The sequence below is a fragment of the Perissodus microlepis genome, chromosome 9 (genome assembly GCF_051167445.1).
Source record: "Perissodus microlepis isolate ML-2025 ecotype Zambia chromosome 9, ASM5116744v1, whole genome shotgun sequence".
Lineage (NCBI taxonomy): Eukaryota > Metazoa > Chordata > Actinopteri > Cichliformes > Cichlidae > Perissodus > Perissodus microlepis.
Genome location: NC_140469.1, coordinates 10,637,370 through 10,653,272, shown reverse-complemented (window position 1 = coordinate 10,653,272; position 15,903 = coordinate 10,637,370). Strand labels below are relative to the sequence as shown.

General features: G+C 40.0%; 1 protein-coding gene across 1 annotated transcript in view; it reads left to right on the top strand.

The window, feature by feature from the left end:
- Positions 1 to 15,515, top strand: part of LOC146380038 (receptor activity-modifying protein 3) — a 34,190-nt gene extending 18,675 nt beyond the window's left edge. The window contains exons 2-4 of the mRNA XM_084938981.1: positions 2,325 to 2,354; positions 2,646 to 2,805; positions 13,720 to 15,515. Coding sequence (XP_084795107.1) covers positions 2,325 to 2,354; positions 2,646 to 2,805; positions 13,720 to 13,975 — 446 coding nt within the window. The 3' untranslated portion in view covers positions 13,976 to 15,515. The remainder of the gene's footprint in view (positions 1 to 2,324; positions 2,355 to 2,645; positions 2,806 to 13,719) is intronic.
- The last annotated feature ends 388 nt before the right edge of the window (positions 15,516 to 15,903 follow it).

Here is a 15,903-nt window from a genome sequence, read left to right as displayed (position 1 = left end):
AGGCAGAGTTTTGTTTTTTGAACATTTGTGTTGAAACCTTTTCAAGGCTTTTGGGGAAATCTCTGGAGTGGAGCAGAGAAGAATGTTAAGAAAAATATTACCCTGGCAGTGAAGGTCATACATGTTAAACAATTTTTGATGGATTATAAAAAAAGAAAAGAAAAAAGTATTACTCTAACGAATCTGCACTAATAAATCAGTTTAAAAAAAAATCCAGTCTTGCTGTTGGGTGCACCTCATACGGCCATAAAAGTGTCATCACAGTGCAGCTCAACTTTAACCTGTAGGTGTCGGTAACGAATTTGCCAGTACCCAATACCCTGCAGCTGTATCCATTTACAGGTACTAACCACAGTATTTAAAAAGAACACACACACTAGGAAAAAAACCCCTGACAATCCCACAAATCTGAATATCCTTACATGCTCAAACATAGCAGTGTCTATATTTAGCATGCTAACTTGGTAACAATCTTTTCCCTCCGGGGTGTCTCTTAAACTGATCCACTGCTTTGTAAGCAGGAGACTTCAAAGGGAGCTGTGCCTTCCTGCGCAGCAGCATGTTTAGCTTTGGTCATTCCTCATGCTGCTGGAGTAAAAATGGGCAGCCCTGTGCAGGATTCTGAATCGGAAAGTCACAGGATGAAAAAAAGAAGGAAGGGAAATAGAAGTTTATCCCTTGTGCACTATTGTACTGCAGGGTGTCACTGAGATACCTGGCTTCAGATGTTAGTTTGCATTTGTCTCTGCTTGTTTTTGTCTTTTGTCTTTAAGACTTCTGGAAATTCACTGAAAGACTGAGAAACAATAAATATGAAGAACACCAAAAAGAAAACCAATAGTGTAGAATATCGTCCAAACCTTGGTTTGGGCTTTAAAAAAGATAATGTGGATAGATGGAGATGATCTCGAGTCTGTTAATTGAGTCAGCTAATCCAATGTAAAGTGAAACATGAAATAGATTTTAAAGGAAATGCCAAGATAGAGGGAACATTGCTAATAAAGTGAAATAATATCCACGTGTATTGAGTATAAGATCATTAGGGATAGATTAGAAAATGATAATAGGTTTCTTTAATTAAGGAAAAGTCATTGGAGCACAAATATGAAAACAATCAATTGTGGAGGAGAATTAAGAATATAAGAGCGCGTGTGAAGATTTGTTTGCTTTCACTGCCGACACTGCTGGCTTACTGTTATGCTTGATGTGCAGTAAATGTGGAAAGATGTTCCAAGAACAGCGAGATATCTCTGTGTTTACAGGCCTGAACTTCTATGTATTACTAAAGTATGCTCAGTTTAATATGAGTCATTTCCACAAGTATAGCTAGTACTCACAATGACCTGCACACCTTTATAGCCACCATGTTTCAGAGCGGGCTTACACATCATATTAGATTTATTTCCCCTGTTTCTCTGCCTGTCATCGTAGCACCTCCGTAGCATAGTGATTAAAATATTTGTGCAACACACACAAAAGACTCCCAGTTCAAGACTGTGAGGAAACACGAACTGAGAGACTTGCATCAGTCTTGTATAAAGAGCTGTGTGAAATCGATCGCCTTGCAAATAAAGGAGCAACTAAGAGAAGTTTTCTTACTTTTTACCATAAATGCAAGAAAACATTGTGTTATTGTAATGTTATTGTTACTGTTGGGAAGCTCATCTCGTAACCAAAAGGTTGCCGGTTCGATGCCCAGGTCGTTGGGCAAGACACTTCACCTACCGCCTACTGGTGATGGCCAGAGGGGCCGATGGCGCGATATACCTCATATATGAATATATATGTCTCATATATGAATACAGAACTTTGGTTAAAAATTATTCTATTCATAGTAAAAGCTGCTGACCTCTGACCTCTGCCTTGGACATAGCCACTTATAGGAGTGTGATGTTAAAGTCAAGTCCTTCGTACAACCACGTCTTCAAATAAGTTGGTCCTGACATTCAATATGTTTCCTTCAAAACTTTGAAAAGGTGAGACTGATAACTGTTAAGACACTGGTTCAAAAGTGCTAAAAAACGTTCAAGAAATAAAGTAAAAAAAAAGAAAAAAAGAGTGCTCAACGGTAAAAATGTAATTCACCTTTGTGTACTTAAAAAGCGCCACAGTTCACTTTCGCAGAATATTAACAAGCACTCTGATGACCTTATAGAGTCCAGACATGGGCCACATGCTCTGTAGCAAAAACAATGACATATGTGACCATACGTGGAAGATGGAACAACAAGCGGGGAAGGTCAAAGGTTATAGTTAAAGAAAAAACAGGGAGAGTGTAGAAATGAATTTATTCTAATTGTGTTCTTGTTTGGTTTTCTTTACAGTCAATGTCGGGATGATGAGAGGACTGTCAGGTAAGAATATCCATCCATTTATCCAAGCATCTATTCATGCATCAGTAAGAAGGACAGTAACAGTTGCGTCAGCAAAAACAGTTAAAATGAGACATATTGAATGTGATGGTTCAGCTGATGACAGATACAGCTTCATGACAGAACATGAGACAGCTCATAAACGATACATGAACACAAGCCAAACAAGCGCGAGCGTCCATCTTTACCATGTTTCATCTCAGTTATTGTTCAGTTTTTCCAAAGTCACGCACACAAAACAGGACTTTTGTCTTCTGCTGTCTTTCCTCTCAGCTTCCGACAGTTTCAGCACAGAGCCCACTCCCCTGCGGGTGAGGAAAGTCTGCAACGAGTCCCGTCTGCAGTGGGAGGTGGAGGTCTGTGGAGAGGGATTCAAGGAGGACATGACTCACATAGATCCACAGAACTGGTGTAACCTCACACACTTCATCAGGTACCACCGCATTTGAAGACTGACGCTGATAGGCTGTTAGCAGGTTGCAGGCGAAGTCAGTTCACAGTGAGAGCAACAAACAAATGGAACAGAGATATCTGTAGCCCCAATTTTATTCTTTATAAAAGTAGATTAAGACTAAATAAATTAACTTTAACAAATTTAAAGTCTTCAAATATAGAAACTTTATACTTATAGTTGGACCACACAGTAAGGGGTCAGAATTTATAAAAAAGATCATAATGTTTTATTTAATCACAAAACCCTAAACTCATCAGGAAAATGTTTACTGAAGTCATAAATCAAGTGAGCAGAAGCATTATTTTCTCGTAGATTTCTTTACAGCTCGACTTCTTTTATTTTTCCAATAGCACAAGTCGCCCCCTGCTGGCCATTAAAAACATGCCTATGCTGTGACACAATGAAGGACTCCTGTTGAAAAAGGGAAACTACTGATTAGCCTAGCGGGAATAAAATCTGAGGCTGGCAACGAAAACAAAGTTGTGTATATGCTGTGCGAGGAGCATTGGATGATGTTAAGCTGATTTAATGCAAAACTGCCATTAAATTGTAGAAACAAACAAACAAAAAAGTAAATGGTCACAAGTGTATAAAGTACATCAAAAACCATCTGCAAGGGATCTAAAAAGCTCTACTGTTGTTTTATTTATGTAACATAAGTTAGACGGTCTGCAGCTGTTATCGCTGAGGTAAAGATAACGTCTGTGCAGCATCCGTCCAGCTAGTAATGACCTACAGTTTAGTGTGGTTACAGGAAAAAAAACGATCAGAGCCTGCAAAGATTGGAGGATATAAAAGAAGAAATTATGGACACTTTTGCTTGAAGACCTGCAAGCAAGTGAGAAAGAGCTGCAATATTTGTGTCAAACTATATCAATCAACCTGTAATCAGTGAGTTGATGGTGGTAATGCTGGGTATCTGTATCTGTGCACGTTTAATGTCTGCCAGTATTTCTTCAGCATTCTGCATAGTTGTGCACTTATGTGCATCAAGTATCTCAGGCATTAATTTTGACACACGCAGTATAAGTTCAGTTTTAATTGCAGGTTAAGGAATTTATCGCAGCTGGATCTGTTTTTGTAGAATCCCCAAATGGCTCATCCTAAGCACTTGTACTCCTCCCATATGTTCCCAAGGAGATTCAGCCCAGCACCTGTTTGCCTGCCTCTTATATAATTGATTGCCTCTCTATAAATGTGTGCTTTTTATTATAAATTTGTTTATTAATTATCATTTCTCTTAACAGAGGAAAGATTTCCTCTTTTTAAAGACTGAGGTCATAAATTCTTCCCGCTCGCCTAAAATGAAGTGGTGATCTTGAGAATAGTGGACACTCTCTGCTACGGACGCACATCTTTGGAGTAAATGAAAGTGTCACCTTACACTAGCGCAACCTTAATTTGACAATGACAAAATAGCACATGTGCTCTCCGGAAAGCGCACTGGAAGCTGCTTTTACAAGGTATGCCAGAGGATATTTGTCATTTTGCACAAAGCAGCTGCTAATGATAAAATACATCTGGACACCAAAAAGCCACCCACATTTTAAAGCTTTTATCTTTATCATTCCTCTTTTTCTCCACTATTGTTCCCTTCCTGTCAGAGTGCTGTATACTTGTAATTTCAGTTGGTGAGCTGTTAGCTGTGCATTGGTGCCAATTTCCAAACCCCCCCCCCACTCAGACAGATAGACTGTAATCCATCTCGGCCTTCTGCAGCTGGTTGAATGTCTGTGGGTTGGAGAGCCGTTGGAGGCATGCCTCCCAAAGCTGGAGCTGGGTTTTTTTTTGGTGTTTTTTTTAAAAAAAGAAAAAGCCCTGACCACCCGTCTGCATCTGTCTTTATCCAGCTTTTCCATCTCATTCCTTTCTCTGACCTTTGACCTCTTGCAGTCTTTCCCCCCCCCTCCCTTTACAACAACTGCAGAGGCTGAAGGTGCAGGAGTCAGCTATAAGACCGGTTTCTTGCATAATAACACACACACACGGGAGTCTAAATAATGGTCTGAGTCACTGATATGAGGCAAGATTTCTGGGAATAAGGGCCACCACCTTCACCAACTGGTCATATCCTGTGTTTTCCATTTTAAATCGTTTTCTCTCTGTTTTTCTTGGAAGACTTGTCAGAGCTTCATGGTCATTTCCAGAAACAAAATATATTTGTGCTGTTGGCTGCAGAGTCCTGATTAACAAATCAGGATGGCTTTGTCAAATTGTGCTCCGCTGAAGACTTTTTTTTTTCATGTTGAAGATTGGACATAGAAATTAATTTAAAAAGCAACTTAACTTAAATTAAAATTGGCTGTACAAGTAGCTTGTAGACAGTTGTGAAAGAAGCCTCCCACAAAGACTTATAACTGGATTCTTCAGTCCCTCAGTCAGACAGCTTTGCGAGTTTTGGCTTTTTCTTTTGGATTTCCTTCACATTATTGTTCAGCTTCACTACTGTGGCTCTCATGAACTGCTCAGCACCAGTTAACAGACTGACAAAACATGACTGCTGATGTTCTTAATACAAATGTGGCCATTAGTAGCTAAAGAACCAAAACCAACAAACCAACGCTGTATTTAATTAAATTTTATTTAGAACTTAGAAACTGTGGATTTACTGGTTTAACAAGAGAAACATTTTAAATTAATAATTTGCTCACACTACAGTGGGGATAGAGTGCTGCTGACATAACCTGAGGACATAGCCAGGCGGTGACTTCAATGATCTCCTCATTCCCACTGATACAGCCTCTGTAGAGAAAACAGAGTCTAGGCCCAGTTAAACAACTCCTGAACGAACGGGGGGTTTACGAGACTCATCCTGAGTTTCTTAAGGCTCTGGATGTCGTGGGGCTGACTTTGTTGCACCATCTTACAGAAGTTGTGGGTGGTGCCTCTGGACTGGTAGACTTGGGTGGTGGTCCTAGAAGATAATATGTAGAGTGTGTTGTAACTTCAGGGAGACCCAAACACGGGACCAGTTCTGTTTTGTGTGTTGCAGATGATCTAGTTCTTTTTAAACTGTAGCAAGAACTTGGTTTGAAATCCCAGCTATAACTCTCAGCCACTATTTTTTGATGGGTGTTGGACTCTATCAGGCTGCCCTTTGTCACCGATTTTGTTCAACTTTTATGGACAGAATTTCTAGGTGCAGCTGAGGCGTTGAGGATCTGTTGTCTTCTTTTTTACAATGATGTGGTTTTGTTGTTGCTCACTTGGTGTTGGGAATGAGTTGCTGCACCAGGTAGAGGAGTTTAAGTATCTCGAGGTTTTGTTTACAAGTGAGTGAATAAGGGAGATAATAGGAATAGTAAAGCCTCTGCAGTAATGTGCATGTTGTGTGTGTTGTTGTGAAGACAAGGTTGATCTACACCCTACCCTCACCCACAGTCACAAGCTGTGGGTGGTGACCAAAGGAAGGAGACTGTGGATACAAGCAGCTGAAATTAGATTCCTGTGATGGGTGCCTGGGCTTGTCATTAGAGATATGGGGAGGAGCTTGATCATTCATGCTGCTACTCCTCCATACAATAAAGAGCCAGCTGAGGTGCTTCGGGCATTTGTCCAGGATGGCTCCTAGATAAGATGTTTCTACCATGTCGTACTGGCAGGAGTCCTAGTGCATACCCAGGACAACAAAGCTGCTTGATTTGGTGTCTCCCTGGATGAGCTGGAGAAAGTGGCTGGGAATAGGGAGGTCTAGGGGTCTCTGCTTAGGCTGCCGACCCCCGACCCTGAACCCACATAAATGGCAGGAAATGGATGGATCAAAATAATCATTTGCATCTAAATCCATTAAATTAAAGTCCTAATGGTGAGTCAAGCTAACAGCTCCCCTGGCTCAAAACCCTCTGACCTGTTTCACAATGAAAACTCCTGACTGTAAACCAAACACAATACGACACAGGCTGGAAACGAGCCAAATTCATTATTTAAAGGCTATAATTAGCTTGTGTGTTTTGATCAGGGAAGTTGTCTCTGAATAAAAAAAAGCCTAAATAGTGAAGTGCTTTTTTAGCAGATCCTTTCAAGTGCTATTTTAAATCTGAAGTGCAGGATGGGTGGCGTAATGTCTGGTCTCTTCTTATTTTGCTCACCCGTTGCTGTTCCAGTCACACTCACTTAAACTGAAGGATGTAGAAATTGATTTTTTTAAGAGTCTAAGTCACTTTAATCCTAAATCTGATCTGCCAGTGATGTCTGACATATAAGAGTGATAGAGAGATGAAACCACTTTGCCTTATTTTGCCTTTCCATAATCTTTTCCTGTGTGAGTCCATATTTTACGAGACGATTCATTTGTGTACGGCAGTTCATTTACATGACAGTGAAGGATAAAATGACTTTCTCAGAAGCAGTGTACTTTGGAGCCTGGAAGTAGGCGATAAGAATGAGAGAGAAAGCGAGAGAGGGAGAGAGGGACGGCACGAGCGGAGCCAGAAAGTGGTGAGAGGGATCGAGCTCGGAGAGCGAGCGGCCTCATGTTTAAACAAGCGGTGACCCCTGCAGAGCTTCCTCCATTTGACAAATGAGCCGTGCCTCTCTGCAGTGATTGCTGCTGGCCACTCACTCAGCCAGCACAACTGTTATTGTTTGAAATGAGACAGTACAAGCTTGTCAGGTCACAGAGAAGGGCATGGATAGACCCTGAGAGGCTGTGTGTACTGTGCGTGCATTTATGCGCTTCAATCATTTACTTCTAATAACATATTTATTTTCTGCCCCGAGCAGTTTACGGCTCCAGGAGAAGCCGTACTGTAAGACTTAATGTTGTGCACACAGGAACAGCGGTGATGGCCTGGACCTCTAATAATGAATTCACCGTTGTGTTTGGTCTTTGTGTGGAACAGATGCTGCTCTAAAGTCATCAGAGGTTTTCTTTTTTTTCTGGGCTGCTACTAATGATAAGCGATAGACCGTTTAGATGAGGAAACCTTATTCTAAGTGGGTTATGTGGTCATAACACACCACTGATACCAACAGCTGTGAGCCTTCTGGAGAGTGAAGAGAGAGGACTGGGAACGGTTAAACTCATTTGAAGTCCATGAAAAGGTGAAGCTGTTTAAATATTGTTACATTGTTTCTCCCCTTTGACCAAAGAAGCTCTCAAATTACAAAATGTAAGTCCAAGTCAAATGTCAAGTTGTGTTAAGACAGAAACAAAACACATTTTCTAACATCTGCCATGAATTTGACAGGTGGAAAAGTGTCAGCTGTGCACTTCAAAGGCGGCTCATTGTTGACTCTTTATTAAGGTTTTGGTGGGGGTGGAGGTAGTAGTAGCTCATCTCCACCTCTCTGTGGTAAGGCAGCGTGGACAAAGAGCAACAGCCTTTCCTGCACCTTGTTAAGCTGAAAAGGGTGTTTTTATGTGTAGGTGGTGGAGTAGACTTCTTTTCGTTCAAACATGAATAACGTAACTGTCACATTTCTATGATTTGCCTTTTTTCCCCTCTTTTCTCCTGATTTAAAAACATCTGAATGAAGAAAATGAACAAGCCTGTCGTTTCACTGAGACTTTAAGTTCTTGCTTAATTTAATAGCTACCTTATCACTCTTGTGAAATCACCAAAGAACTGCAACTATTCACCACTCAGCAGTAAAAATGTAATTTTTTTTTTTTTTTTTTTACGAATGTTGAAACAGCATTGCATTAGATGTTTGCACAACACAATGTCCAAGTATGGATCAGTCACCTGTCTTTAATAACAGTCTTTGGATCCTTCGCAGTGCATAAATAACAAAATAGGTTCTTGATTAAGTTTTAATCGCGGTCGTTGTAGCTGTGTATTATTAACTCTATTGAAAGTAAATGCTTCAACTACATCTTGGTTTGATATAAAAGTATTCTTCAAGACATTGGCCAGAAGGTTATAATAAGACCTTTCATGTTATCAAAATGGCTCTGGAAAAAAAAAATCAAACATTAATTTCCTAAAGATGTCATTTCCATATATTACATGTATTTGACCATATAAATGGTGAAGGTCAACTTTCATTGTCTGGTGAGCTATTGTTAATCAGAGGAGTCATCCTTCATGGAGCCAGAGGAATATAGAATTCATATTAGGGATTTTTTTTGGAAAAAGGAAATGCCTCATTATAAAATCCCAGTCTTTGGAAGAAAAAAAAAGTTATTACACAAATAGTTAACGGCAGTTAAGAGTTTTCTTATGGTCCAAATATGTGTGTGAAGTGCAGAGAGGTAAAAAGTACAAAAAAACAATTTCTTAGTTTTGTTCATGTTTGTCACATTTAAATGTTTCAGATCATCAAATAACTTTTACTGTTCGTCATAGATAACCTGAGTAAATGCAAGATGCTGTTTTTAAATGATGATTTCATTTAAGGAAAAAACACAACAAAAACTACCCAAACCTACATGATGCTGTGTCAAAACACCTCATAACTGGTTGTGCCACCTTTGCACTGCGATTAAGTGTTGCAATAACTGGGAATGAATCTTTCACATCACTGTCGAGGAATTTTGGCCAAATCTTCATTGGAGATTTCTTTTAATTCAGCCACACTGAACAGCCTCTTTAAGGTGATGTCAAAGTATCTCAGTTTGATTTAAGTACAGACTTTGACTGGACCACTCTAAAGCCTGGTTGATTTGTTTTTTTAATCACTCTGAGGTGGACTGTATTATTTTATAATTGATTGAAATCTGTTAATTAGAGTCCTTTGACAACTTGCTGGTGTGTTTTTGATCATTGTCCTGCTGCATAAGCCAAGTGTGCTTGAGCTTCATGGCACAAACTAATAGTCGGACATTCTCCTTCAGGCAGAGAGCAGAATTCACGGTTCCATCAATTACAGTAAGTCAACCAGGTCCTGAAGCAGCACAGAAGCCTCAGACCATCACGCTACTGCCACCGTGTTCGACTGTTATTATGATGTTCCTTTTCTGAAATGCTTTTAGTTTTACTCCAGATTTAACTGGAGTCAAAACTTCCAAAAAGTTGAACTTAAGTCTCATCAGTCCACACAATATTTCCCCCAACATCTTGAGGAATCATCAAGATGTTTTTTTCAAATGTGAGACGAGCGTTTGGGTTCTTTTTGGTGAGCAGTGGTTTTTCTCCTTGATGCCATTTGTACCCAGTCTCTTCCTTACTGTTGTATAATTCTGACTCTGAGGAAAGTGAGGCTTGCAGTTCTTTCGATGTTGTTCTGGGTTCTTTGTGCCCTCCTGGATGAGTCGTCGAGATCTTGAAGTAATTTTATTAGGTTGGTAGGTTCACCATTGTTCCGGGTATTCTCCATTGGTGGATAATTTCTCTCACTGTGGCTCACTAAAGTCCCAAAACCGTAAAATTGGCTTTGTAACCTTTTCCAGACTGATAGACTTTGTTTCCCAGCTGTTTCTTTGGATGTCTTGTGAGATTTTTTTTAGTTTTGAAGAGCTTTTAGCCTGCTTCAGTTTGTCACACAGGTTCTTTTCAAGTGATTTCTTGATTCAGCAGGTCTGACAGTAATCAGGGCTGCGTGCGGCTTGTGACAGTTGATCTCACCTTTCCCAAAAAAATCACACACCGTTGATCACACAGGGACAAGTGTTTTTGGATTGCTTTTTTCTATTTACTCAGGTTTTCTTTGACTAGTATTAAAATGTATTTGATGATCTGAAACATGTAAGTGTGACAGAAATCTAAGCAACTGTATAAGCCCAGTAACTGGAAAGCTGTGTGACTCAAACTATGTTTATTGAAGAGTTTGCAGGTACTCTGCCGCACTTATTGCTCACTTTGGACATTTAGAAGCTACAATAATTATTGCATTATTATGTAAGACATACCTTTTATTTTGTCAAACAACTGGCAGCCTGTGTAGCTTTGGGGAGACTACCTGATGTTTTAAAAAGTAAGAGGAAGTAGTTAGCAGGAAATCTTAAAACTTACAATGGGTTAAAACTTACTGGAAGCTATTTTCCCCCACTTTCCTTGTCTTGAGTGTAATAATACACACTATTAAATATATCAAAAAACCCTGTAACAACATTTAGAAATGTGAATATGTGGAGTCTCCTTACTATTAAACAAATTACAAGCTATTGCCTTTCAGAGCTAAATGCTCAAATTGATTTATGGGCCTGGATTTTTCTCAGGGCTTAACAATATCTCAGGGAAAGAATTAGAATAACACAGTTAGTGAAGCTTTATGCCTTGGCATTAAAATACTCCAACTGGTACCAACTACCAGCAATTTCAGTATCTGTCTGCAGTCTCAAAACTGTTATGTGGGTATACAACTATCTGTATCGTCACACGTGAGTGTGTTTGGCTATGTTGTGTATTCACATTTGTGTGTAGTCATCGCCATGGTTATGCAATCATTGGGACATCAGCTGTGAATCAGATCAAACTATTTTTTTCTACCCTCGTAACTGATGATCCCATGTGGATGAGAGTTTAAAAACATGTTGCTGTGCGTTACATCTGGGAACAGTTTCAAAAGTCTGCTGTTCCCTACGGTTTCAGTCTGCATTTTGATCACTTCTGTCTAATAGCTCTTGTACTCTCTGCCTTTGTGTTTTCTCCAATCATCAAAGCCTTTTCTCTGCCATCACGTTCTCAGGTTCTTCTGCCAGTGGCTTAAAACACATTTTATTTTAAAAGCATCAGTTTCGTAAGCCTTAATGACTCCCAGTATCTTACCACATTAATCAAAATAACTGCATCTGCAGATATTTCTAAAGAGTTAGTAACTTTCAAACATAACATATGAGCTTATGCCCCTCCAATAATATACTGCTGCTGAGTTCAGATTTGACAGTGCACTCGTCTTATCTGACATGTGGTGCCTTCTTGCCCTGCTTGCAGCGCACTATGTGCATCTATACACAGTGTAAACACACAGACATCAGGGCTTATTTGATTTGTGGCACTTAAGCAAAGGGCATTCAGAAAACAATGGCTGCAGCTTGACGTCAGAACCAAACTTATATGTGCTATAAACAGGGCAGCAGGGTGAAGCGGTCTAAATGTTAGGTAGCACATTAATGAGCCCTTGTTCCTGCTCTTGGCTGTTGTCCTATGGCAGGCTGGTAAATCTGTGTAGCAGTTTAACATAATGTTGCTGATGTTACCTTGTATTTCAGAGATTTACTGTCAGCACTAATGTTTATGTGTTTCGGTTTTTGTGTTCTCAAATCACATGCACTCACACTCACACACGCACATGCACTACTAAGCATTCATTGGACACTACGTGACTACATGATTCCACAGGAACTATGAGGGTAAGCAGCAGCCAGTCGGTGCTAATCAAATGCACTTGATTCGGTGATCATTAGCAAGTGTGAGCACCTCTATGAGAGCAGATGTTTTGGCAATGGTGCAATCTTCCCAGGACTGAGTGTTTCAACAAATTCACCCAAAGGTCAGACTGTGCGATGTTCAGAGATATTGCAAAAAACCCAAGAGCTACAATTCAGACTGCAGTCCTCAGCATATTAAATGTTAAAGTTCATGACAGCACAACCAGAAAAAGACTGAACAAAGTATGGCTTATTTGGAAAGGGTGCCAGGAGTCCCTCTAAAGAGACCATGGCAGCACAGCTTAGGTTTGCAAAGCTGTATTTGAACAAACTACAAGACTTCTGGAAGAATGTTCTTTGGACAGACAAAACCAAAGTGGAGATGTTTGACTATAATGCCCAACATCACAGTCGGTGAACACCAAGCTGAAGACACATTAGCACAAACACCTCATACCGACTGTCAGCACGGTGGAGAACTCTTACTTCATTTTCTTTCTGCTAAAGGTGGCTCTACAAACTACTTTGTCATGGCTGCGATGAGGTTTTCACAGGACTGCACATCAAGAAAAAGAAAGCTCAGCTGCCTCGCAACTTTAAAAATACATGCAGTGTAGAGTATATATACACTTTGGTGGCCTCAGAAAATCAGATGAAAAACAAAAACTTGTCCTTAAATCATCAAGATTCTGATTCTATATTAAAACCACAATTAAGCACAAGCTTAATATAGTGGGTAACTGGCAGTGCAGTTTCGTCATTAGAATCGCTGATGACCTGTGCAGTTATTTCAAATGATTCCCCAGGCTATAAAAGTCCCATGCTAATATTGCATAAGATGCCATAATTAATGCATTATACAGTTTAAAAATAAATCTGAACAAAGCAGAAGTGGTGCCAAAATGACAGAACAAAGTTTTGTGGAAAATAGTTATAAAAGTGACATCAATTAGGAAGCAAAAATATGAAACTGTTCGCAGTACTGCTATAGTTAATGACATGACAGCTCACAGTTGCTAGTACAGTATTTTGAGAAGCGACCGCAACAATAGTGCTTGGTTCATGAACCATTGCACAGTCTTTTTTACCAGCCAGTCTGTAAGTTTTAATAACATAGAGTGTCAGAACCACATCATCGAAACATGACAAATCAGTTTCGGATCAGCAGGGAGCGTGGGAATACTGTCGCTCGGTTTAATGTTCACCTGCTGAGGATAGGAGCAGCTCTCAGTGTGTCATGAGAAAAGAAGCTGGACCTCTTTGATAGAGAATGCAGGACAGAGAACGAGGGATTAGAAATGGCTCAATGTATTCGTCAAAGCAGAGCTCTGAGTTTTTAAAAAGCTCCTGGTGAAATAGAGATGGTAGTGGGCCAGAAAAAGCAGCGTGTACCCAATCACTATGATGGATTACATACCAAATTGCTGATGCTCAGGTTATTACTAGCTAAACCACAGAAGGGTTTAAATGCCGGTGCGCTCCTAAGAGTAACAGCAGTAGAATAAGTAATGTACTTCTGAGCTATGACAGGAAGGAGGGAAGCCATCTGTGTTATGTATTTTAATATTTCAATGCTTATAACTAAGAGTCATGACTTTCTCCTTCTCTTTTACATTTCCTTCTCCTGTCTTTCTCCTCAGTGAGTACCACCTCTTCACCCTCTGCACAGAGACAAAGTCCCAGATCGTCGACTGCTACTGGCCCAATCCGCTGGTGGAGCGCTACATCATCCACATACACAAGCACTTTTTTTCCAACTGCACCATAGACCAGCCGGTGTGGTTGGATCCCCCGGACGACACCCTCACCATCCTCATCCTCATCCCCGTTTTCCTCACCTTGGCCATGATTGGCCTGGTGGTCTGGTGCAGCAAGCGGAGTGACATCCTGGCTTAAGTCACGACTATGGAAGAGATGGGAGTAATGGACTGAATTTAACGTCCCAGTCTCTTCACTAAGTAAATACTGTACACAACGCAGGAGCGCACAGAGGACTGTTTCTGTTGGTCAAATTATCCTGTAAGTGGCACTGCAAACCACCTCAACTTGTTGTAGAAATGAAGGAACCAATGGTAGAGCAAAGTAGTGTTTTCTTTAATATTTTTGTATATTATATGTACTTTTCCCACATTTTGGATCGTCTATTATTCAACTGTTCAATGTTGAATGTGTCCATATCGAGTAGAAGCTGAAGGGGATGCGTTTTATTGCTTTCTTCCAGAGAACGATAATACCTCTCTCATGTCTGCATGGTGAGTACAGGTGGATGCTGGTTACCTTAGTGTAGCTCAAACATGGATGAAAACAAAATCCAGTTGTGATTAATACATAACACCATATCATTCAGTTAAACCTAATAAAACCACAACTTTGACACTGGAGTTTGCCTGGATTAAGGAAGTGTGTGAGGTAGTGAGTGATGCATGGCCTTGTAAGTAGAGTTCTTGTGCGGATCCGTGTGGAGTGTTTCCTGTATTTATGCTAAGCTAACCAGTAGATGGCTGTAACTTTTTTATTCTAAGACAACACATCTGATTCTTGACAAGAACGTAAATAAGCATTTCCCAAAAAGGTTGAACTGTTCCTCTGAGATGCAGAGGATTTTGTTTGTTTATTTGTCATGGGGTAATTTGACCAGTGGGAAAAATGACCAAATCTTGGATGCATTCTTAAACCTCATGGATACAGACTTTTGATCTTGTTACAGCACTGTATCACTTTTGAAGGCCAAAGCACTCAACAAGCATCAAAGTCAGTGATTGACCTCTGAACTGGTGGGATGTACGACTCCCCAAGGACATTGCTGTTAAATATATTAACATGATACTGTGTGATTTGTTGGAAGAGGTAAAAAGGAAGAAGGCCAGACTGTCATTTCAAGAGATACAAAGTTTATGCTTGTTGATGACTATCTGAATGGACTTTAACCACTGGAAAGGATACACTGCCCAAAGAGAAGGCGACACTGTGGGACTTGAATTTCTTGTGTGTGTAGCTGAGCCCCAAAAGACTGTTTTAAAACAGTGTAACTTATCAGATACTGTTGAATAAAATACAGCTGTTATTCACAAACAGGGGTTCTCAAGCTATGGACTGACGCTGAGACCTCTTATTGTATAGTCATGCTCTCTGCCTGTGCTCTCTACTGTATGTGCATCTCCTCTCCATCGTTGCTCAACTCTGGTGAACATACACACCGATGCGTCGAACTGAATTCTTTTCGATAGGGGTTTAATTTAATGTACCTGCTTCATCGGCCTATTTTTGGACAGTCCTCACCAGCCTCGAGTCAAACCGAGCAAAATGCTGCTTGTTTTATTTGTCTTTAAAGCGGCATCTCTTTGCCAGCACCTACACACTGTGTCTCACTGAAGCTGTTGTCTGTGGAAACAAAAACTTCCCTTCATTAAATTTCAAATTTCTCTTGAAAAAACTGGTTCATCATTTATTGTGTGATCTTTTTAAAAAACATTTGTGATGGAACAGGTGAACTTATGTTGCTTTCAGTTTATTGACTGCTAAAAAAGCCTGTCTTTGAAGTCTTTATTTCCTAAATATATGATGTGCAAAGTGTAGGCCTATTTAATGATTTTAACACAACAAAACCCAGTGCAAACATTTACGTCGATTTCTAAGAAGCCTCAGCCTCACGACTAAATCTTCCCTCTTTATTTTTCCTCTAAATGTTTCTTTTAATTGACTGTTTTAACAATCTTTATCCCTTTACCTTCACACGCTCTCACTGTCAATGATCCCATGGTCCACATACATTTTCTCCTGTGAAATAAATCCATCTTTAGTTGCATCAGTCTGAGCAGAGGCTG